This window comes from Chiloscyllium plagiosum, unplaced genomic scaffold (genome assembly GCF_037043375.1).
Source record: "Chiloscyllium plagiosum isolate Xiang-an unplaced genomic scaffold, Cpla_swu_hap1 HiC_scaffold_2, whole genome shotgun sequence".
NCBI classification, from domain to species: domain Eukaryota; kingdom Metazoa; phylum Chordata; class Chondrichthyes; order Orectolobiformes; family Hemiscylliidae; genus Chiloscyllium; species Chiloscyllium plagiosum.
In genome coordinates this window covers 114,027,017-114,053,185 of record NW_028270140.1, presented here as the reverse complement: position 1 = coordinate 114,053,185, position 26,169 = coordinate 114,027,017, and the positions used below count along the sequence as shown (strand labels likewise).

The window sequence follows — 26,169 nt, the reverse complement described above, 5'->3', positions numbered from 1 at the left end:
AACATCTTAATGATGAAATAATCTATTTTTACAATATTGATAAAGCATTGGCCAGGACACTAGTATAATTCTACTGCTAGCCTTTGAAACAGTGACAGAAGCGTCAACCTTGAGTTTTGTGCTCAGGTCCTGAGTGGCACATGTGCCCAAAATATTTTCACTCCACAATATAAGACATAGCCCCAACACTGAACACTGCGAGACACTGCTTGTCACCAGCTGCCATTCTGAAAAAGAACCTTTTATCCCAACTCTCTGCCTTCTGTCAGACAGCCAATCCTCAATCCATACCAGTAGCTCACCTTGAACACCATGGGCCCTTACCTTGCTCAGCAGCCTCCCGTGTGGCACCTTATCAAAGGCCATTTGGAAGTCTAGGTAGACCACATCCACTGGGTTTCCCCGGTCTAACCTACTTGTCACCTCTTCAAAGAACTCCAACAGGTTTGTCAGACACGAGCTCCCCTTACTAAATCCATGTTGACTTGTTCTAATCCGACCCTGCTCTTCCAATATGAGTGTTACTAACTGAGACGTGGCTACAGTTAAAACTGGAACCCAGTTTCCTAATCAAGAAAATGTAGAAGTTTTCAAAAATTGCAGATATCAATGTCAAATATTTTCCTGAACTAACACCTTTAAGAAAAGATTTACTGGTTATTCAAGTTTGTTTTTATTGGACCTTACGAACCTTAAATTGAAGTTTGAAACAGAGAACAGGATAAATTGAGTATTTTCACACTATGAAGTGCCTGAATGAAATTAATGATTGAAGTAGAGATTGTTAACTTTTAAAGTTAGGATAGAAAGGTACTTTAAGGATAAAGGCATGTGAGAACTGGGCAGGCACATGGAGTTAGAACTGTTGCTTGCCTGGAAGATAAACGTAGATGTAATGAGGTAGTAAGAACTTCTTTAAATATTCCAAAAAGAAGAGAGAGAAATTGAAGTGAACTTAGTCCCTTTAGAAAATGAGGCTAGGGAGAAAATAATGGGAAAACTAGCAAGTGATAGATGAGTTGAAGACACTAATAACCAATAGACTGAAAATATGAAATAATCAAGATCGCGGTAAATGGGAAGGAGGAGATATATAAACTTGCGAACACTAGAGAAAAACTAATGGAGCTAACCATCAAAAAGTCCTGTGGATATAAAGGATTGATTCCTAGGATGTGAAAATACGTAGTTGCAGAGATGGTGGATGCACTGTTAGTAATCTTCCAAGAATTCTTCAATTCTGAAGATGTGCTGGAGAATTGGAAAACTGCCAATATGACAACTATATTCTAAAAGGGAAGGAGCCACAAACAGATACCGTAAGTCAAGCAGCTTAACATCTGTTATTGGGAAACTGTTAACAACTATTATAACGAATGTAATTGCCGAACATTTGGAAATACATGATCTAGTCAAACGGATCCACTTGGTTTTATGAAGGGGAAATCATGCCTGACAAGTTTATCAGAATTCATTGAACTAAATAAAAGGGAACCAGTGGATATGATATGTTGGACTTCCAAATGGCACTTGATAAGACGTCACACATAAGGCTACTTAATAACATAAGAACTCATAGTTTGAGGGTAGTGTATTTGCATGGATAGAGAATTGGCTAACTAATCGAAGGAAGGGAATTAGGATAAGGGTGACATTTTCAGAATGGAATCCTGTAATTAGTGGAGTGTCACAAAGATTAGTCTGGTGCCACAATAATTTACAATATATATTAATGACTTGGATGATGAAAGTGAAAATACTGTAGCCAAGTTCGCTACTGACACAAAATTAGGTGGGAAGATAAGAAGTGAGGATGACTCAGGAGTTTATTTGAAGATTATAGACAGGGTGCATTAGTGGGCAAAAACTTGGCAGTTGGAATATGATGTGGGAAAGTTAGGGGCTATGCTGTTTGGCAAGAAGAACAAAGGAACTGAATAATATTTAAATGGAGAAAGACTTCAGAAAGCTGCAGCACAGAGGAATTTGAGAGTTCTCATGCATTAAAACATGAGCATACAGGTTCATCAGGTAATTTATTCCAAAGGAAATGTAATACAAAAATAGGGAAGTCTTGCATCATGACCCACTTTTCAAAATGCCCAGTTTACCTGTCAGGCTCAGGTTAATCGAAAATACTGACCAGTTTCTGTACTTAACATGAACTGTTATTTATTAAATGAAATCAATTATAACTGCAGACAAACAAAAACATAAATTATCAATAAATAACTTTGCTAGATAATTCCTTTTTAAACCATCCCCCATATACTCATACAGGCAGACTCAAACAAACAAATGTGGATTTTGTAGACACAGTTCAATTGCACTGATGTGGTGCCACTTTTGCCTCTTCTAAGATCTTCTGTTCTCTGATCTCCTTATTTCCATACACTTTCAGTTCTTTGCCAAAGCAGTTGACACATTAATTGTTCGGTCTTTCAGTGACTGGTTACTTTACTGAAATGAGAGAGAGAGACAGAGAGAGAGAGACAGAGAGAGAGAGACAGAGAGAGAGAGAGAGAGATAATGAGACTCTGTCTGTCTTGCAATTTGGACACTTCTGCCTCTGTACTTTTAGCCACAAGTTGTCCAGGAGTCTGAAGTATTCATGCATGCTAACAGTCTCAGGCAGTTGGAGCAACGCCTAGCAATGTAAGAAAATCATCAATGGCCTTCTCCACTCAGTCAACTAAGTACTACTCTTTATCTCTGCAACTGTACCCATCTGCAACTGTACTCCTATCAAGACTCTTACTCTACCCCTCTCACTATTTTCTGCAACATCTTTCCTCACTTTCTCTCATGCAGTCTAACTCTAAACTGTGAACCTTACATGTTCTCTACACTAGGAGAAAGGGTGGACTGCAGACGCAGGAGATCAGCGTCGAGAGTGTGTTGCTCGAAAAGCATAGCAGGGCAGGCAGCATCCGAGGACCAGGAGAATCGATGTTTCAGGCATAAGCCCTTCATCAGGAATGCTCTCTACACTGCCTACTCACTTGCATGAAACACCTTCCTACCTGCACTAAGGGAAGCAGATGTGCCATAACTTTAAATACTTTTCTCTCTCTTATTCCAGAAAGAAAGCAACTCCCAATAAGACAGGAAAAGTTAAGATGGATGGTGAGCTGCTCAACATTTGGCTCCTAACCCCTTAAGTGGAGATCACTTTGACTTTCTCTACCCCGAGTGGCTGGCTAACCATTTCTAAGACCTGGACTCAACTGATACTTGCGTGGCATTGTTAACTTATGATGACAGGTTAGACAGGCTGGGCCTGTATCCTTTGAAGTTTAGTCTATATTAGAGTGGTGCTGGAAAAACACAGCAGTTCAGGCAGCATCCGAGGAGCAGTAAAATTCACGTTTCGGTCAAAAGCCCTTCATCAGGAATGGGGATGCCCAAAACGTCAATTTTACTGCTCCTTGGATGCTGCCTGAACTGCTGTGTTTTTCCAGCACCACTCTAAACTAGACTCTGGTTTCTAGCATCTGCAGTCATTGTTTTTACCTCCTTTGAAGTTTAGAAGAATGAGATATTATGGTATTAAAAATATAAGGTGCTGAATTAATTAAAAACAGGAAGAGTTGGAGAAACTCAACAGGTCTGACAGCATCTTTGCAGAGAAATAGATTTATCAGTTCCAGTCTATTATGACTCTTTTCAAAACTGAAAGAGTTTAAGGTTAAAGAGATTAGAAATGAAAGATGTAATGGAACAAAAGGCAAAGGCAACAGTTGTAGAGAAAAAAATGTTAATAGCAGAATAAAAATCTGGTTTGACTTAAAGAAAGCATGTAAACAAAATACAGACATTGGGGGAAAAGTATCAAAATAGTGTAAGATCCTAACGGAACTTGATACAGTGGATGCTAAAAAATTGTTTCACTTGGGGCATATGGGGTGGATCAACTTAAAAATCCCATTTAAGATGGAAATGAAGAAAACATTCTTTTTTCCCAGAGTCATGATTCTTTAGAACTCTTTCTTGAGAGTGGTGAAGGTGCTGTCACTGAATACTTTCATGGCATAGGTCGGTAGATTCTTACCTAAAAAGGGAGTCAGAGTTTATCAGTGGTAAGCAGAAATGTACAGTTGAAACCATGAGTCAGATCATCCATGGTCTTATTGAATGGTGCAATAGACTTAAGGTGGCTGTGTGGAATGGCCCACTCCTGTTTCTAATTCATATTTTTCATGGGTATATTTGGAGATAAAACATCAGGAAAATGTAGAATAACAAAATAAAGTACAAAAAGGCATTTGTGGCATTCTTATTGTTAATTTTCTGCCTTCTGGTTCTCACAATGCAACTGATGGGATGATCCTCAGAGTTGTATAACTCTTGTTCAGCACATTTGGTAAGCTTTCCAATTAGGTTACGAGATAAAAAACACATCAAGACTAACATAATATAGCCATCCCTGCTTGAATGATTTCTCTTGCGTTATCATGGAGTGGTGATAAGGCATACTATTTCTAAGAGAATCCTATCCTCCTTTTCCTGAGGAGAATGAGATGTTGAGAAAGCTATGAATCTTCCAAAATGTAAACTAAGAAAAGCCAGACAAGATTACCTGATGTCTTAGCTATTCTGCATCATACACAAACATTTTTGAACAATTATGCATTAAAAGTTTAGGAACTAGATGTGAGTGTAGATAATAATACTAACTCCTTCAAATGGGTCTACTTTTGCTTCCCTTTCCAACTCATGAACAGTCAAAGAGTCGTTTAGGCTGGACAGGGTCACAAACTCCAGGAGATTCAGTGTCAGTGAAAACAGAATTTTCTGAGTAACAGACAAAAGAGTACATCAAGTTGTGCTACTCAAGTTAATCTTCATGATCTGTAAATGTTAACATTAAAAAGTGAGACAATTCAGAATAATCATTGTAACATTTTAAAGTATATTTTAAGGTAGACATACAGTCATTGCGTTTCAATCAAACAACTCAATGCTGGTGCTATTTTCTTTTGAGTTGTTAATCCAGTTCAGGTTTTCGCTTGTACCGTTACAGGGGAGTTGGAGCCTTTCACCAGAACAGCCGGGCCTTTTTTTCAAAAAAATCCGAACTTCAACGGTTTCAAACTCCCCCAAAGAGAAGCAGCCGCTCGCCCGGCCAATCGTGGCTGTCCATCAGTCGGTTACCATGGCGAAGGGGCGGTCTCGGCCCCGGCGCCGGCCAATCGCGAAGGGCCATCGTTTTGTCGCTATGGTGACGGGGTTGTTCCCGGGACCTGATGGCTTGACAGGTGCGTGACAATCCAGCTCTTCAAGCATGTACGCCAAAGGCAAGAGTAACACTGTACCTTCTGACAGCCAAGCCAGGGAAAAGTAAGTTTACCTCAGCTTTTACCGGGAAACCGACCCCAGATTCAACTCCGGCGGGTCCGGAATGGTATAGTGAGATGTCAAACTCGGGACTGTGGGGTTGGTGTGAAAACATTAAGTTAATTCTGACACTCAGTTGACTCAGGACAAGAACTAGCTGCTTGTTCTCTTGGTATTGGAACATGGGGTACAGGGTGCTGCTTTGTTGGGTTGGGGGGCTGGTTCATTAGAAATGCTATGGTGGAAAAGAAAAGTAATACATATTGATGAGAAAAGCAGTCCACTAAGTTGTGCCGGTTTCCTTGAGGTTTGTGCTGATGTTCTGTCACTTTGTACAATGGATTATTTACACTTTTTTTTGCAAGTCCTGGATATGAGGAGAGCTCCTGAACTGAGGTGTAGGGTGAACTAAGCCCAAGAACGATCAAAACGTGGAGGAAGGGGGAAAGCAAAATAGAGTTTCACAAAAGATTTGAAGGGAAAAGGCGTTAAGCAATAAATGCTTTATTTTACATCGTAATTTTATCTGATGCTAAAAAGACACTAGGTGCAGTTCTGGAAGTTCACAAATCATTGCGTTGTGCATGGAATCTACAGATCAAGCACTTCAGCAATATTACAAATCTTAGTGTTGTGGAAAGAAAGTTTGTGAAGTGTAATAGTTCAAATAAATCTCTCTTATGCTCGAGTTAGGTCGCAACTAGCTGTTACTGGTCTTTACTGTGTCGTTGTATGTATAAGATGCTGTTCAGTGAACTGGAAAAGTCATGGTAATGCGACGAGTAATAAAACAAAACACACAAGCAACTCATTTTGTTTTACATCATTTCGCTTATTTGCATTAATAGATCTAGACTTATTTATGGTAATACAGAGTTCTCCGATGTCTTGAATTTCTTGGATTCGGGGATTTCCTTGGTTTCAAACGTATGTTTTTGGATTTTATGAATATGTTTTTATTTGTTGGCAAACAATACTCGCATTTTGAGCGTGTGTGCAGCCAAGTCTTTAAGTTGCATTGAACTAAGGCTCTCCTGGTGCCATGTTACACCACGCTGCTTAAGGGGAACCATAGAAGAAGAAAACAAGTGATTGTAATCTGCCATCTGTAACTTTTTAATTAAAATAAATAATAGCCATTTACTTCGAATTACTCATTCAAATTGCTTTTAGCTGTATATTAGTATTGGTTTAAAGCAAGAACAGAACTGTAATGTTATTGTTTTCTACTTGTGTAGTAAGTGCAAGTAGTCCAATAAAACAAGCCTTAAAATAGCGGTGCTTGTAATTAAAAACAATGTAACTTTGCAAAAGTGCTATTGTAATTTATTACATGCTTATTTAAGAGGATTATTGCGTTCTCTTGAAAGGTGGGACACAAGTTTTTTTTGCATTGATTTACGTATCCATTGAAGTGTGTAATGTTTAAAGTTGTAGCAGTTCTATACTTGTAAGAAGCACGTTGAATGAAGTCTTTATAATGTATTAGTATTGCAAGCCATTTTTACTCAGTTAGGACAGTGTCCTTTTATATTTTTTGTTCAAACTGAAAACGTATCAAACGTTGTAAATAAAAAGCTGGTAACATCAGTTATTGCAGAACTACTTCAATTGCATTCAAGTTTTTGGAGTGTTGATTTTCAAATAGAAACTTACATTAATTGTTCAATGAATTGTTAAGTGATGTATGGTTTCAGTGTTTGTTTACATTGAATTAGTTGTGAAACTAAAGTGTTTACTTTTTATGAAAAATGTGCATTTGCAAACATTTGTCTTTGTTTACTATGTATGTGGCTTTTTGTGATAGACATTTTAATGTAAGCCTCAATATAGATATATATTCAATTTATCAAATATTGACATTTTATCCACATTGGAAATCTGTCATCTACAGTATATTGTTTCCTAATATATCGACCATATCTCATTCAAGTGGGCACCTTTTCAAAAAAGCGTTAGATTGAAGTGGGAAGGAAACAATTCTGTACTTAAAATGCATTTGATGTTTTTCAGAATTAAAGTTTTAACATTACTTAGACCATTTCCATTTGATCTGCAAGACAAGCTGTGAGACATGGAGATGATAAGAGTTATGACAACAATATGTTGATTTTCTTTGAGTGGTAACACCATGCATTGCCTGTAGTTTAGTAACAAGAGTACCACCAGTTGACTAAGCAATTACTGTGTTGTGGAGCTGAAACTAAAACCATTTTCAGCACTCAACACCTCTCTTAATGCACTCCTATACAGTAGCTATACAAGATATCTGATATTATGTATCAATAATTACCAACTGAAACTGTCATTCCATGCAATTAATATTTCTCTGTATATTTGAAAAAATCTTTTCAAATTTAGTATGCATAGATCAATGTTAACAAAAGAAGGTTTCTTCTTTGAAAATTTTGCATTTAGCAGGTTAAATTATGAGCAAAGGCTCAAATCTATACATCAAAATAAAGCCATTCCAAAGCTAACAGACACTTACATTTTTGAACTGGCAGGCAATCCCAAATGCAATAAAGGTTGATTCAGTGTTGTAAAGATTCTTGGTCATTAGTTTCACTACAAATGCTGATTGGAGGAAGCCTTGGCGCAGACATTTTCTGTGGAATTTCCATCCATAGTGGCATTTTTGAAATTCTAATGTAGTGGTATTGAATTTGAATTGCAGCTGATAGCCATTCATTTCAGGAAAGTTGAATCTGTCCCGTGCCTAAAAATATAGAAGCACTGGACCTATTGGAGGAATTTATTTACACAATTACTAGTATTTAACTGGTATTTCCTTGACTGAATAATTCTGAAACATTTATCAATAACACTTAGAACATAGAACATAGAACATAGAACATAGAACATAGAACAATACAGCACAGAACAGGCCCTTCGGCTCACGATGTTGTGCCGAACATTTGTCCTAGCTTAAGCACCCATCCATGTACCTGTCCAATTGCCGCTTAAAGGTCACCAAAGATTCTGACTCTACCACTCCCACAGGCAGCGCATTCCATGCCCCCACCACTCTCTGGGTAAAGAACCTACCCCTGACATCCCCCCTATACCTTCCACCCTTCACCTTAAATTTATGTCCCCTTGTAACACTCTGTTCTACCCGGGGAAAAAGTCTCTGACTGTCTACTCTATCTATTCCTCTGATCATCTTATAAACCTCTATCAAGTCACCCCTCATCCTTCGCCGTTCCAATGAGAAAAGGCCTAGCACTCTCAACCTATCCTCGTACGACCTATTCTCCATTCCAGGCAACATCCTGGTAAATCTCCTCTGTACCCTCTCCAAAGCTTCCACATTTTTCCTAAAGTGAGGCGACCAGAACTGCACACAGTACTCCAAATGTGGCCTAACCAAAGTCCTGTACAGTTGCAACATCACTTCACGACTTTTGAATTCAATCCCTCTGCTAATGACGCTAATACACCATAGGCCTTCTTACAAGCTCTATCCACCTGAGTGGCAACTTTCAAAGACCTATGAACATAGACCCCAAGATCCCTCTGTTCTTCCACCTCACTAAGAACCCTACCATTAACCCTGTATTCTGCATTCTTATTTGTCTTTCCAAAATGGACAACCTCGCACTTGGCAGGGTTGAACTCCATCTGCCACTCCTCAGCCCAGTTCTGCATCATATCCAAGTCCCTTTGCAGCCGACAAGAGCCCTCCTCACTATCCACAACTCCACCAACCTTCGTATCATCTGCAAATTTACTGACCCACCCTTCGACTCCCTCATCCAAGTCATTAATAAAAATTACGAACAGCAGAGGACCCAGAACTGATCCCTGCGGAACTCCACTTGTAACTGGGCTCCAGGCTGAATATTTACCATCTACCACCACTCTCTGACTTTGACCGGTTAGCCAGTTTTCTATCCAATTGGCCAAATTTCCCTCTATCCCATGCCTCCTGACTTTCCGCATAAGCCGACCATGGGGAACCTTATCAAATGCCTTACTAAAATCCATGTATACTACATCCACTGCTCTACCTTCATCCACATGCTTGGTCACCTCCTCAAAGAATTCAATAAGACTTGTAAGGCAAGACCTACTCCTCACAAATCCGTGCTGGCTGTCCCTAATCAAGCAGTGCCTTTCCAGATACTCATAAATCCTATCTCTCAGTACCCTTTCCATTACTTTACCTACCACCGAAGTAAGACTAACTGGCCTGTAATTCCCGGGGTTATCCCTATTCCCTTTTTTGAACAGGGGCACAACATTCGCCACTCTCCAGTCCCTTGGTACCACCCCCGTTGAAAGTGAAGATGAAAAGATCATTGCCAACGGTACTGCAATTTCCTCTCTTGCTTCCCACATAATCCTAGGATATATCCCATCAGGCCCGGGGGACTTGTCTATCCTCAAGTTGTTCAAAATGTCCAACACATCTTCCTTCCTAACAAGTATCTCCTCTAGCTTACCAGTCCGTTTCACACTCTCCTCTTCAACAATACGGTTCCTCTCATTCGTAAATACTGAAGAAAAGTACTCATTCAAGACCTCTCCTATCTCTTCCGACTCAATACACAGTCTCCCACTACTGTCCTTGATTGGACCTACCCTCGTTCTCGTCATTCTCATGTTTCTCACATACGCATAAAATGCCTTTGGGTTATCCTTGATCCTATCCGCCAGAGATTTTTCATGCCCTCTCTTGGCTCTCCTAATCCCTTTCTTCAGGTTCCTTCTGGCTATCCTGTAACCCTCCACTGCTCTGTCTGAACCTTGTTTCCTCAACCTTATGTAAGCCTCCTTCTTCCCCTTTACAAGATATTCAACCTCCCTCGTCAACCAAGGTTCCCTCACACGACCATTTCTTTCTTGCCTGACCGGTACATACATATCAAGGACACGTCGTATCTGTTCCTTGAAAAAGTTCCACATTTCCACGACATCCTTCCCCGACAGCCTATGCTCCCAACTTATGCTCCTCAGATCCTGTCTTACAGCATCGTAATTACCCTTCCCCCAATTGTAAAACCTACCCTGTTGCACGCACCTATCTCTCTCCATAACCAAGGTGAAAGTCACAGAATTGTGGTCACCATCACCAAAATGTTCACCCACTAACAAGCCCATCACTTGTCCCGGTTCATTACCGAGTACCAAATCCAAAATGGCCTCCCCTCTGGTCGGACAATCTACATACTGTGTTAGAAAGAGTAGATCCAATACTGTGAAGTTGCATATATTTGTAAAATCTAATTGAGTGGTAACTGACTGTGTTCACAATCACTTCCTGGGTCTGTTCCATTCATATTACAAGGGAATTCTGTGTAAAAAGTAGAAATGACCTCTGATTATGTTGATGCACAAACACAAATTAACAAAACTGTGTCACTCTTCAGTCTAGTGTTTTAAAAGAAATAGTGGTCAGTTAAAAGAGAAAATAGTTTTATTAAAATGACTAGCAGAGGAATTTCATGCAAACGTGTTGGACTTTCAGTAGAGATGTCTGGGCTACAAAATCTTCTCTGCAACAAAAACAGAAATTGCTGGAAAATCTTAGCAGGTCTGGCAGCATCTGTGGAGAGGAATCAGAATTAATGTTTTGAGTCCAGTGATCCTCCTTCAGAACTGATGGTAGCTTGGCAAAGGATTTTTTTTATATATACAGAAGATGGTGTGGGGGAAGGGGGAGAGTACTTGATAGGTGGAGATAGCGCCCAAAGAGAGGGGGGGGGAGAAAAAAAACCAACTGAACAGATAGAGAAATGGTTTAGAGTCAGTTTGGTGAGATGAAAAGCTGACAATGGGTAGTGTGTGGTAGCAACCCGTGTAATGCATTCCTCTAACTGTCACATGAAGCAAAGGTAAAGGGATGACTGAGAAACAAAGTTAATGTTGAAATTTCTTACTTTGTAAAACATAATGTTTGGTCATTTGAAATGAATAGTATTTCCATCTCCTCCTCGGATGCTGCCTGAACTGCTGTGCTCTTCCAGCACCACTAATCCAAAATCTGTTTTCTATTTAATTGTATACTATGTTTTGGCTTAAATTTTGGAGAAACAAAAATCTTTAAAAAACCTAATAATTACGTTGTTATCTAAATTCTCTGGGCACAGATGTTGAATTGTGTCACCATGCGATCCTGCCATGAAGGCCACTTGTCCTTCTGTGGATGTATCCTATGTTACTACTTTCTTCTGATGTGGTTGGTATGGTGTATCATCTGAAGTGGGAACTGCAGCACAACAGGAAAACTGTCCAGAATTTTGTTCAATGTTCTTCCCAGCTGCAGAGCAGAACCCCTTAATATTCGTAACAAAGACAAGGGGCGATGAGAGAATCTGAGTGTGCGCACTTATCGTGCCAAGTCTTTGTATTATGCTCCATTAAAATCTTCATCTCAGTCACCTGCCCCAAAACTTGTCTGTGAGCTTACCTTCTAATGAACTATCCATCAGTTGGCTGCAGCCCACTTGTCTGGTGATCAACTGTCGATTTCAACTCCATATTAGCCTTTAAGTGATATATCTAATTGAATGATGGAGCCTCTTCGTTTTGAGCCCTCTTGTTCTCTGTCCATTGCTGCTGTGGCTGGGGATGTGGCAGCATTTGTTGGGTGCTTGAAGCTAGAAAATATGGGGAAGTTTGGGGTGGGGCAAGTGGGTTGGAGTGGAAATTGAGTTCCATAGTCTTGCTATCAGCGGCTTGCATATTTTATCAGATAGCAGTTTGAGGGTGAGCTGGGTGTTGAGAAGGGACAGAAGATAGGAACACTACCCTTTTTAAGTTTTCAGTGATGTAGAAAGCCACAGGCTTTGTTGCAGCTAGCCCCATGATACAAATGATCACCTGTCCTGTCAGGGTCAGGAGACTGTGTGTTTCCTGCCCCCCTCTGGCTCTACTCTGGATGCCACATCATTCTGCAAAAGAAAAGAGGAATGCTAGTTATTTTGTTACATTGTGATTGGATGATGTACTTGTCACTGCAGAATAACCGAAGCTATGTGGAGCTGGAAGAGGTGATCGTCGGGCTGGTAGCATTGGTATGCATGCAAGGTTGAAATGGAATATTTGGATGTTATGCATAAATCCTGAGTGGCAGTGACCAATGCGGGTTGAGTGAAAAGAAGTCAGGAAGGCAATGGGAGGGGTGGGGTGGGTTCTATTTGAGGTAAAAACAATGACTGCAGATGCTGGAAACCAGAATCTGGATTAGGGGTGCTGGAAGAGCACAGCAGTTCAGACAGCATCCAAGGAGCAGCGAAATCGACGTTTTGGGCAAAAGCCCTTCATCAGGAATGAAGGCAGTGAGCCTGAAGCGTGGAGAGATAAGCTAGAGGAGGGTGGGGGTGGGGAGAGAGTAGCATAGAGTACAATGGGTGAGTGGGGGAGGGGATGAAGGTGATAGGTCAGGGAGGAGAGGGTGGAGTGGATAGGTGGAAAAGGAGATAGGCATGTCCGGACAAGTCATGGGGACAGTGCTGAGCTGGAAGTTTGGAACCTGGGTGAGGTGGGGGAAGGAGAAATGAGGAAACTGTTGAAGTCCACATTGATTCCCTGGGGTTGACGTGTTCCGAGGCGGAAGATGAGGCGTTCTTCCTCCAGGCGTCTGGTGGTGAGGGAACGGCGGTGAAGGAGGCCCAGGACCTCCATGTCCTCGGCAGGGTGGGAGGGGGAGTTGAAATGTTGGGCCACGGGGTGGTGTGGTTGATTGGTGCGGGTGTCCCGGAGATGTTCCCTAAAGCGCTCTGCTAGGAGGCGCCCAGTCTCCCCAATGTAGAGGAGACCGCATCGGGAGCAACAGATACAATAAATGATATTAGTGGATGTGCAAGTAAAATTTGGATGTGGAAGGCTCCTTTGGGGTCTTGGATGGAGGTGAGGGAAGAGGTGTGGGCGCAGGTTTTACAGTGCTCCAGATTCTGGGTTCTATTTGAGCAGGGTTAGAGGCTGGTTGTATGATAGTTTAGAGATGTCATGTGAAGATGCATTCACTGACCCTGATCATCCGTAAAAGATCATTCACCTTTTTGGAGTAAGGATTCCAGGGACTCAACTGCAAACTATGGTCACCAGGCCCCACTGCTTTCGAAGTGTTGTCTTTGAGATCCTCCTAAGCCTGTAATGTTGGTTCTAGGGTGGGTCAAGGCTGTTGGTGCATAATTTTATTAATGCACTTGGTGTAGTGCAAGATGCAGCTTTGTGAAGACATGCAAGAAGTTTTAGTAAGCTGAAAATAATTAAAAACAATTTATCTGAAAAGCATAATTTATTGGATTGTACTTTTGCTTCACATGATAATGGTTCATATTAATTGTGTTACTCGCAAAGTACAAAGATAAAATGTAACACTTGTATGGAATAGGTTTTCATACCTTTCAGAGGTAAGTGTGTCAAAAATGGACTGCTCTTTTTCTCCTGTTGTTTCTAGTGAATGGGCTTCTGGAAAATGAGTTTGACAGTTTAGGAATTTCTCTTGGTTTTTGTAAAAGAGACTCTGTACTAGACTGAAAACTTATTTTACATTTGAGTTCTACAACACTTAGGCATTAATGAAATACTTCGGATAAAAGCTTTTAAATTCCTGTCGCCTTGATAGCAATGCTGGCTTTCACCTGAACCTCATCCCTTTTTCTACCATCACTTGTATCTGTGTTACCACTTTCAGACTGAAGGTCTCAATCCAGCCTTCCACAAACTGTCTTTCATCATCTTAAACCCAGCCGAAACTCTGCTTACTCTATGACCCACATCATTATTTGTATTAATTCATGTCGCCCATGCTAACTCAAATTTGTGACAGAACCAATCCCCTCCCACCCCATTGCAACCTTGCAATCTACAGTTCACAACCATATCTTTAAATTCATACATGATTGTATGAATCATTGTTCATCTATTTTTCTGTAAATTTTTCCATCTCTAAAGTTGCTTCTCACTTCTTCTATAAACTTTCCATTCTTCTGATTTTGGTCTCTTGTCTATTGCTATCTCCCTTCTTTATGCCATCTTTGCCAGCAATGTATTCAGCTGTCTGAATGCTTTAATCTCTTGTTAAATTCGTTTTAAACTTTCTATAATTCCTCCTCCTTCTTTAAGACCCTTCTGAAGATCTACCTCTTAGAATCAGTGAGCTGAAGCTTGTTCTAGTATTGTCCTTAGTTCTGTATTCATTTTTATCTGATTACCTCCCAGTGAAGCCACTTGACAGTGCTTTTTCAATGTTAGCGTTATATAAATGAACTTTACCATAAATTGGATCAGGAACCGTATGCAATACTGGAATCCTTGCATGTTACTTGTATGACTAGAGGCTTAGTGTGTTTTCAGATTCCTTTCAATTTCGTGCATGTTTTAATGTGTTGGAAAACACTTTGCAAGTTGAGATTTCCATTATGCATACAAGATGGTATCAAATCCTTTCCTGCAACTGCAAGTAATCTTACATGTCCAGCAAATGTGGTTTACGTTCTATTGATAAGTTTCTTCAGGAATTCATCAGTGATGAAAGTGGAATTAAATCTATCTTGCTTATGCAGCTATGTATAAATTGCTTAGGTGATTTTCTTTTGGGATTGGAAGAAATAAATGTGAAACAAATTGCTTTTTACAATTGTTTTAAAAATGCTTAGTTTGCATTATTGTTTTACTTAAAATCAATTGGTTTAGTGGTGCTTGAGACAGATGACTGCAATATTGTAGTTTGATTTTATCTTGTAGTTGTCTCTGAGGAACATGTGTCTCTTCAGTGTGGTCTAAACAATAATTGTAATAAAGAACTCAAAAGATAAGTTTAGTTTATATGTACTGTCTTCCAATCTGATGTCAACACTTGCATGTTATTACATCACGTGAGTAATGATTAAACATTTTGTGTTACAGCTATCAGGTGAGTTATGGTTCTGTATAAGTCTGGTTTTGGGGGTATGGGAAGGTAAAGTTCTAAGATACATTGTTTTAAACCCCACATTACTACTTAGTTTTCAGCCTTTTTTTCCTGCTGTTAACTCAATCTAATATTTTATGCAGATGTCTGGTTATACTACTGAGCTCAGAATTGAGTCGACCTGATGACTCCTGGTACAGCCCTGCACTCCTGTAGATTCAACCTGTTGAGATTCTTTGGAACTAAAATCCCAACAAGTTTTTAAATTTGATATCTAGTTTGCAGTATGTCTTATAATATTTCATCAAATTTATGCAGAATAAAAAGAAATGCACACTGAATGCAGTAAATATGTAACTTAATTTATTGAAAAGGCAGTAGATTGAACCAAAATACAATAATATTTTTCTCGTATTATTGAATTCCTATAATGTACTCTGTCCAGACCCCTCATGACTTTGAAATTTTGAATCAAATCTCCACTTAGTCTTCTCAAGGGAAAAAGAAGTCTCAATTTCACCAATCGGCCTTCATTGCTGAAATTTCTCATTCTCTGAACCATTCATATTGCTTTACTGCTGTCTGACTTGGTGATAGTTCATTCATGTCTGAAAAGAGAAACATACAAGACAATGGTTGTGGAGAAGGGAGAGGTGGAGAGAAGCAAGAGGTGCATTCTAACTTCATGTGTCTTGCAAATCTGAAGAGATTTTCGGATGAAGGGGAATTGTGAGTAGGAGGATTAAGTGCAAGCATACTGTTTCAGCCCTATCATTGGTGATAAGCCGAGTTTAAAAAAAACAAAGAACTGCAGATGCTAGAAGTCAGAAACAAAATTAGAAATTGGTTAGAAAATCTCAGCAAATCTGGCAGTATCTGTGGAAAGAAAGAAGAGTTAACGTTTCGGATCCAGTGACCCTTCTCCACAACATTGGCTGTTCCAATAATGGAGAGGATCATGGGGATACGGACATGCAGCTGTGCCTGTCTGTTGCAAGTTGGGTGCTGCTGCATCTGGTGATATAACATCTTGTCTTATAAGAGCAGGGGAATTTCTCAAATCATTTTTTTTTACCATATACTTGCTTTGGTTGCATTGGTGACATTGTGCTGGAAGATGGCAGTATGTATTTTGTCAGTGTTTACTACTCAATATGTGAGGAGAAGTTATGAATGTTAGAGTCCTGATTGCGAGAGGTCGGGAGGTGAGTGAAAAAAAATGTGGGGTTGGGTAAATGCATTGTTTGGTGGAAGCTTATGCTTCAGTTACTTACTTACTCGTCTACTTATTTAGATGAGTTTCATGTATGGTACTGAAGGAACTCAAGGTAGCAAGACTCTGCCATTGGTCCTGTGGTACCCCAGTCTCTTCGGCTTTAGGCATTTCAGTTACAAGGATATGTATTTGAAGATTAATTCAATGACTTTGGCCACATATGGTCATCCAGGTCTTAGGGCTACACTGCATTTATTGACTGTGACTGAATTATCTGTTCTTTTTGGCTTCTCAGTTTGTGCAAATGGCTTCTAGCTCCTTTTGAATGAGGACTTCTTTCCTCCAGACCACTTCCTGCATCAAGACCTACAGTGTTATGGTTAAGAGCTTTCACGCAACCTCTCTGCCCTGTTTCAGCATCCTGACTCTCTTTGCCAGCCATTTCCAGCATCTGCTCGAGCAAGATACATCTCCCCTTTGATAAGTTCAAGCAGATTTTTAAGTAGTGAAGACTAGTTTTAAGTGGTGCTAGTCTCATGTGAACCTGGGTTTTGTATTAAGATCCACAGCCATGTGATGCTTCAGTGTTGGGTTACATGCTGTTATGATTTAAATTAACAGCACAATGTTTGCGAACTGACTGCATTAGACACAATGGTCATGATACATTGTGATTATTGTGCCATTTTTGGAGGCAATTGAATTTTTGCCAGTTAATTCTGTTCTACTGATTTGATCTTAGAAATATTTGTTATCCAAAGGACCTATATTGGGACTGGGAATTTCAATTTGTGTGGTACATAGTTGGGATATGTAAGTGTACTATTCCAATTTTATTCCTATTCTTACTGGAATCATGCAACATCACTGGATTTGCCAGAGCATAAAAAGTCAAATCAAGAATGGCCTGCACTGTCTGGGCTAGAAATGATGATCACTTCTCCACAATCCCGAAACAACATTAGGGTTTTGCCCCTTGGCACTTAGAACTCCTGTGACTAATTCCCATGTGGAGGAATCTATTATGAACATAGAAATCCATTGATTGCATCATGTACAGTCAAGAGTCACCAGAAGCATGAGAGAGATTGTTTTATAATGTTTGAATATTCTGTGGTTTATGTTCACTCAAGCAGCATACACATACCGTGTATACACAAGCATAAAGACACTTGGCAGTATTGTAATTTGGTACACATTTTTTAAACATAAAATAATTACTCTTAGCTCTGTGTCCTTCTATAAATTAATGAAGCCCAATTTTTAAAGTAACTTTGGTTATTTGATAAAACTGTTTAAGGAACAGTTGTTGCAAGTGATGAATAAATATGTCCCTCTGAGACAGGCAAGAAGTGGTAAGATAAAGGAACTTTGGATGATGAGAGCGGTGGAGCTTCTCGTCAAAAGGAAAAAGGTAGCTTACATAAGGTGGAGGAAACTAGGGTCAAGCTCAGCTCTAGACGATTACAGGCAGGCGAGGAAGGAGCTCAAAAATGGTCTGAGGAGAGCCAGGAGGGGGCACGAGAAAGGCTTGGCAGAACGGATTAGGGAGAACACAAAGGCATTTTACACTTATGTAAGGAATAAGAGAATGATCAAAGAAAGAGTAGGGCTGATCAGGGATAGCATAGGGAATTTGTGTGTGGAGTCTGAGGAGATAGGGGAAGCCCTAAATGAATTTTTTGCTTCTGTCTTTACGAAAGAAACAAACTTTGTAGTGAATAAAACCTTTGAAGAGCAGGTGTGCATGCTGGAATGGAGAGAGATAGAGGAAGCTGATGTGCTGAAAATTTTGTCAAACATTAAGACTGACAAGTCGCCAGGCCCGGGCCAGATTTGTCCTCTGCTGCTTTGGGAAACGAGAAATGCAATTGCTTCGCCACTTGCGAAGATTTTTGCATCCTCGCTCTCCACTGGAGTCGTACCTGAGGACTGGAGAGAGGCAAATGTAATTCCTCTCTTTAAGAAAGGAAATAGGGAAATCCCCGGCAATTACAGACCAGTAAGTCTCACGTCTGTCATCTGCAAGGTGTTAGAAAGGATTCTGAGGGATAGGATTTATGACCATTTGGAAGAGCATGGCTTGATTAAATGCAGTCAACACGGCTTTGTGAGGGGCAGGTCATGCCTCACAAACCTTATCGAGTTCTTTGAGGATGTGACTAGAAAAGTTGATGAGGGTTGAGCTGTCGATGTGGTGTATATGGACTTTAAGGCATGGTAGGCTCATTCAGAAGTCAGGAGGAATGGGATACAGGGGAACTTAGCTGTCTGGATACAGAATTGGCTGGCCAACAGAAGACAGCGAGTGGTAGGAGAAGGAAAATATTCTGCCTAGAAGTATGTGATGAGTGGTGTTCCACAGGGCTCTGTCCTTGGGCCTCTACTGTTTGTAATTTTTATTAATGACTTGGATGAGGGGATTGGAGGATGGGTCAGCAAGTTTGCAGATGACACAAAGGTTGGAGGTGTCGTTGAGGTGCAGCTGTTGTGGGCTGCAGTGGGACATTGACAGGATGCAGAGATGGGCTGAGTGGTGGCAGATGGAGTTCAACCTGGATAAATGCGAGGTGATGCATTTTGGAAGGTCGAATTTGAAAGCTGAGTACAGGTTTAAGGACAGGATTCTTGGCAGTGTGAAGGAACAGAGGGATCTTGGTGTGCAGGTACATAGATCCCTTAAAATGGCCACCCAAGTGGAGGGTTGTTAAGAAAGCATATGGTGTTTTGGCTTTCATTAACAGGGGTATTGAGTTTAAGAGTCATGAGATCTTGTTGCAGCTCTATAAAACTTTGGTTAGACCGCACTTGGAATACTGAGTTCAGTTCTGGTCGCCCTATTATAGGAAAGATGTGGATGCTTTGGAGAGGGTTGAGAGGAGGTTTACCAGGATGCTGCCTGGACTGGAGGGATAATCTTATGAAGAGAAGTTGATTGAGCTCGGACTTTTTTCATTGGAGACAAGGAGGAGGAGAGGGGACCTAATTGAGGTATACAAGATAATGAGAGGCATAGATAGTCGATAGCCAGATACTATTTCCCAGGGCAGAAATGACTAACACGAGGGGTCATAGTTTTAAGCTGGTTGGAGGAAAGTATAGAGGGGATGTCAGAGGCAGGTTCTTTACACAGAGTTGTGAGAGCATGGAATGCGTTGCCAGCAGCAGTTGTGGAAGCAAGGTCATTGGGGACATTTAAGAGACTACTGGACATGCATATGGTCACAGAAATTTGAGGGTGCATACATGAGGATCAGTGATCGGCACAACATTGTGGGCTAAAGGGCCTATTCTGTGCTGTACTGTTCTATGTTCTATATGCTGTGGGAAATTAAACAACAAATGGACATAGTCTGATCTTCGAATAGATAATAATCCAATGGCAATATTTCACATTAATCCACAACACGTAGTGAAGTCTGTGCATTATAGACTATAAATTTCAAAAAGTTTTTTATTGTCTTCTACAGAGAGCAGTTTTGAATATACTTGTATAAAATCAAGAAAAATTAAACAACATTGGGATGACTGAAGAAACTTTGGATGGGAGTTAAAGGTCTTTGGTATTTGTGACACTTTGTCAGAGAGACTGTTTGTTTGTTTGTTTCTCATGGCAATTACTCCCTGCAGGGTGGATGTTCTGCTTCAAAGAATCAGTGGCTTCTGATTATCCAACAGTGTCACTGCAGTGATGACCTTTGCCAGATTCTAATAGGGTGGCATTTGTTTCAAACCTCCAAGGTCAATCCATCCCCTTTTCAACTCACACTTTTTACATGTTCTGTATGTGTTGCAAATCAGCTAACAGTTGGGTTAGTATTCTGCCACCAGTCCTGTTTTGTACTGTTTTCTTAAAAAAAAAAGTCATGGTTTAAACAGCTTCTAGAAAGGAACTTTAACAAAAGAAATCAAGAGGTCAAAGAAAACTCATGAAAATTAAATAAAAATACCAGTACCATTGGTGATGATACAATCAGCCCATATGGGGCAATCCTTCTTTCTATACTGGATCTCAGGGCCTATTTCATTACCAGTGGTAGAAGATCATCAGCTGGTGAAGAAGTCAAGTTGGATGTTGGGATTCACGTGAGATGATTTGAATACAGAAGAAGAGATGGCTAGCTGCAAATACAGGGCTCATCATTTAACATCGAAGTCAAATCTACTATATCAATTTGTCCATCTGCTTGCTTTCCTATCTGAACAACTTCTGTTAAAGATTTTTCAGTGAGTTCAAGTGTGTTGTAATGCTCATTCCTTTTCTCCTTGTTTGTATCTTCTTTGAAACTTGGCTGATTTCTGTCACTTGAATTTTCTTCAGTGATGATGGAATTGTTCAGCAGTCATGATAATTCTGTATAATCGCAGAAAATTTTCAATGAATTATGAGATCTTCAATCTCTCTTAAGAGCTCTGTCATCACACTGCTGATTGAACCCCAGCTGTACACCTGACAATGCCTAAGTTTCCACAGTGTATCCTTTCCAAAGAGTTCCAAAGAGAAACTTGAATCATTACTTCTAATCACACATTAATAAGTCATCTATCATTTTTAAATTCTGCCTCTGTTCCCAGCCAAGTCACAACATTTCTGGTTTAGCCATCTTTCAACACAGTAAAGTGAAAGGTATTCTTGTTTAAATTGCTTGCTGGCCACTGGTCCTTCTCCGTCATAAAACACTGCTGTCACCATTTTTAGTTGCAGTAGATCCTTCTTTTTGGGTTATCTCTTGACTAATTGGTTAACCATAGTTTGTTCCTGTACCAGGCATTCTTTTGGAACTAATTAAACTCTTTCAGTTACCACAAGGATGTTGGAAGTTAAGACATACTGGCTCAAAAGCAAGAAGAGTTTTGCTTGTAAATTATGAGAGCATCCTCAACTCAGTTATGCTCTGTGTTGCAAAGTTGCTTGTACTATGTTGTGTTACAACACAGGGTTTAACCGTTTCCCCCCCCCCCCCCAACTAATTTGAACCAGCAACACAAAAGATGTACCCCGTGTGGTAATTTGTGAAAATTGGAGAGGCAAAGAACAATCCCAAAAGTCACTATTTAAAGCAAAAATTAACAACTTTATTTTTCTAAAGTCTAACAGAGAATATTAACTAACAACTATTTGCAACTCATTTCTATAAACCTATCTATTACCTTCCCCTCTACAATACTGATCCGATAAAACCCCTGATGAAGATTTAATGAAAAATTCAAATTTCAAAACTAGCCAGCTGTCGAATCTTATCTTTGTGTCTTCCTCTGTAGATTTGCTCTCCAGGTTGATGTCAATTTTTTTTCTGTGCAAATTCTTTCTCTAGACAGGTACCTTTCAGATAGTTCTTATTAGCAGCCTACATCTGTTGGTCTTTTGGAAGTTCTCCCTCGACTGTTGTTTTTTTTCCCTCAGTTTTATACCCCAAAATGTCAGATCATTTCATTAGTTTTAATATTGTCAAAATACCAAATTCAAACTTGATTGGTGTTTGGTATCTTGGGACATAATTTAAACTGATTGGCCAAGCTTGAATTTGTTTTTGTCTCACAGCAACCAGCCAGTGCTACATTGACCAAGTGTTACATTGTTACCTTGTTCTGGATTCTCTATGCCTCTAAGTCCTTGCTAGCTTTCAAATCTTTTAAAGATACATTCATAACAATTGTAATGTGGAGAGTTATTCTACCTTCTATTTCTTCTGATAAGGAATTTAATTTACTCGGACAGTACTCACCACCCACTTCTAGGTATCAAATGTAGAACTGATGTGGTGTCCATTGATTTAACAGATTCTGTCAAACTTAAGTCAGTTGAATCATCAATTTCCTTAAGAGTGCCTCAGGCACGTGATCTAATGGTGATGCTTCTGTAAGACTACAAGAAGTAGGTCTAACAGCCCCTTGAGCTTGCTCCCCAATTCAATAGGATTATGGCTGATCTGACATTCCTCATGTCCTGTTTCCTGCTTTCCCTGTAACCGTTGATTCCTCTACTGGTGGAGGATTTACCTATATTAGCCTTAGATTTACACAAGGACACTGCCACCACCTTTCTCTGTGACAAGGAGTTCCAAAGGCACTCAATCCTCTGAGAGAAGAAATTTCTCCTTATCTCAGTCTTAAATTTGTGCTCCTTTATTCTGAGACAATGCACTCTGGTCCTAATTCTCCCATTAGGGGAGAAGCATCTTCTCAGCATTTACCCTGTGAAGGCCCCATAAGAATCCTATATGTTTAAACGAGATCACTTCTCATTCTTAAACTTTAGTGAATATAATCCCAATCTGTTTAGCCCTTGCTCATAAGACAATCCCTCCATACCAGGGATCGTCCTAGCAAAATTTCTCTGAACTGCTTCTAATGAATTGATACTTTTCTTTTCTTTTTATAAGGGGACCAAAACTTCTCACAGTACTCCAAATGTTGTCACACCTTTCTACAGTTGAAATAAGACTTCTCTACTCTTAAACTCCAACCCCTTGAAATAAGGGCCAACATTCCAGTAACATTCCTGATTACCTGCTGCACCTGTGTGCTAACTTTGGGTCTTGTGCACATGTACCCCGAAGTCATTTTGTGTTGGAGCTTTCTGCAGTTTTTCTCCATTCCATAATGAACAACTTTGCATTCTCCCATTGTATACTCTATTTGTCAACTTTTTGTCTACTTACCTAACCTATTTATTTCTTTCTGTAGGTTAGCATGACATGTGCCTTAAGCACGTTTATGTCATGAGGTGAATGAATTCTGTTGTCGTCCTCCAATAATGTCTTTCTCCATGGGATTTATAATTCATTGTGAGTTTTAATGTATTCTGTTGCCAGCAGAATATGAATAGCTTTTTTCCGCAATCAAATATTTTTCAAATTGTATTAGATTTGATGAGGACTCATTAGTAATTCCATTGACCGTTCCGTCTATTATAAGTGGAAATTTTGAAGCTCCAAGCTCACAGTTTTCCATCAGTGTCTCGAGATCATTAATGAAATTTTCTATGGATCTTCCTGGATGCTGGTCTTGTCTGTTAAATCTTCTCTTTCAAGAATCTTGTTTGTCCTCAGCTTTTGGAAAACATTTTAATCTATTAGAAGAGCTTCAAAAATACCTGCCTTATTTTATATTGGTGATTCATAACATTGTCAACTGTAGGTCCTGTTGAATACAATGGTGTACTTACTGTTGTTTAGCTCATGATTTTGTATTTAAGATTGAAGCAATGGTGTCCCTTTTGAGTTTTGTAATATAGCAATTCTGTGATGTTTTACTTCTTTTAAAGCTTTAAATTCTATTAAATAACACTCTTTATGTATCAGGTTAGACTGCCACATGTTGTGTCTCTGTGTACTGAGAGAACAGCCCTTTACCTTTATCTCTGTATTGTTTACTGAGGTCTGCACACTTATTGCGGTCAAATTAGTGGTGTCTAGCTTTCTGCAGCCAGGTTAAATGTTCCCTGCTTTTCACAACCTTGTTTACTATACCTTTTCCCCTCTTTAAAAACTTCGAAATAAAGTTTTCTTCTTCCCACCCAAATCATGATTTAAATTATTAATCTGCTGTTCTTAAACGTATCTATAAATACCTTCTTCTGTTAGGCTGTGTCTCCTTTTATACTTTAAATTGCCCTTTTATTACATTAAATATACCTGTGATATTCCTGATGCTGTGGCCTAAGTATAAATTAAATCAGTGTCCTTCAGCATCACTACTTTAGCTATGACTTGTGTGTTTGCTGCAATATGACACCCACTGTGAAGTAAGTATTTCTTAATTTTGTCTTTTCTAGCTTGATCCTTTGTACCGGTGTTTAAAGTTTTTCCTCTTGATTAAGAGATTTTTAATTGGTCACTTTTCAGGTAGTCCTCAAATCAGGAATGCCCCTACAAATCCTCCTTTTAAGGATTTTGTAAGTGTCAAGTGTGATTCGTTTTTTTAAGCTGACATTATTTCTCCCATGCTCTTTACTAAATCTGAAGTGAAGGTTTAGCCTGAAGTACAGTTTCCACGTTTTTATTCCTTTCACTGGTTCTGCTGTTTGTTCAAGTGCTTGCTGATGCTGACTGATTGAGTTTCTTAAAGTGGAAAATAATAAGGGCAGCTTTATAGCATTGATTAGATTTGTTGTATCTGGTGCTTGCATCTATGCCAGCTGGTCTGTTTGATTTTATTTTTCCCTTTGGTATTATTGATTAGAATTGGGGATTTGTAATTGATGTGAGAAATTTGGTAACTTGCATGGAGCTACATTTTCATATAGACGTGCACATGGAGATATTCAGATTGTTTCAAGAGCAAGATAAGAACACTGTCATTTTATTGTAAATTTGATAAAAACACTTTAGTTTTAAAACAAGGGCTGTTCTGATGGTTCAGAAAGTTAAGATGGTGAGTGACAGCATCACACAGAACAGGAAATTTATCACTTGGTTTGTGCTGCAATTGTTGAGCTCATATAGACAGAATTTGAGACACTATGGATTAGCCACAATGTTTCTAGTCAGAGTGAAAAAGCAGCCAGAATTCAGTAGCTGTCTGGTTATCTTTGTTGAAGATGCTTATGTAGTTCTCAGGTGATAACAACATTAACTTTAGATATGATGCCTTTGTAGATGAATTACCTACAGATGGTCACTATCGAGGTTCTAAAATAAGAATAGTTAGTAGGAAGAGACTCTAGAGGCTGCTGAACCATGCCTTTTGGGGAGAATAGGAGGGAGATAATTTTCTGATACGTTACATGCATCCAAACTAGCAAAAATGATTTGATTTTATGGTATTTAGATGCTGTGTATTATTGGAAAAATTTGAATTTCGTTTAACGAATGTGGAAATCAAATTGTTGTAGAAAATTGGTTTCTTAATATTTAATTTTCAGTCTCACTAAATCCCTACTGTACAATGACTATTTTCATGCATGTCATTGAAACACCTATGTTATTTACATGAAATTGACCGTGCAGAATCAGATCACTTGGCCCCAGTGGCCTACACCAGTATTTTTGATCCACATAATCCTCATTTCACTCTGATTATATCTTCCCAATGTGCTCCCCTGTTCCCTATTTCCTTCTCCCTCATGCATTTATGATGTTTTCAGTCACTTCATATAGCAGTGATTCTGATAGTCTTACCAAATATACAACAGTGCTTCTTGAGAAACCTTCAGAGTTCCTAGTGGCTCCTGCTCTTGTCAATCTGTCGTTTAATGTTTTAAGGAAGAAACTGATCTTGCCTGTTACTGGAAAGCTAGTCAGAGACATCTTGTGTAGTCACTTTTGGGGAAAGTTTGCCCACTCAGCACGTTTGTACCTATTGAATAGGTTCAGTTTCTGTAGTTTCTGTGGATTAATTCCATTGTCCCACCTCCAATCACCTTTGTCTGTGCACCATTGGTCACACAAACCTCATTTTGATCTCGTACCTCACTATGACGAATGACCTAAGGTTTAGAGCAATACTCTCCCATCTCTTATTTTGAAGAGAGGTCAAGGGATCCATAACGTTAACTCCACTCTGCTTTCTTTCCACAAATGCTGCCACATCTGCTAAGTTTGTCCATAAATTTCTGTTTTTATGTCTCGTCATCTGTTTAATTGCCTTTAATTTGGTGATTGAACTGGGAAGATTTGAGTTGGACATATCTACATTTACTCAGAACAATCTCACTAATTCCGACATATAGCAGTCCAGCCACACAGCTGTTCTACCATTTATCTTGGTATATAGCATTATAACTACCTACCGGCCTGTTGTAAATTTA

At 39.5% G+C, this 26,169-nt stretch overlaps 1 protein-coding gene across 4 annotated transcripts in view; it reads left to right on the top strand.

The window, feature by feature from the left end:
* The first annotated feature begins 5,245 nt into the window (after positions 1-5,245).
* Positions 5,246-26,169, top strand: part of ssbp2b (single stranded DNA binding protein 2b) — a 384,293-nt gene continuing 363,369 nt past the window's right edge. For all 4 annotated transcript variants that reach the window (XM_087999746.1, XM_087999743.1, XM_087999738.1 and 1 more), the window contains exon 1: positions 5,246-5,340. In XM_087999746.1, coding sequence (XP_087855872.1) covers positions 5,285-5,340 — 56 coding nt within the window. In that variant the 5' untranslated portion in view covers positions 5,246-5,284. The remainder of the gene's footprint in view (positions 5,341-26,169) is intronic.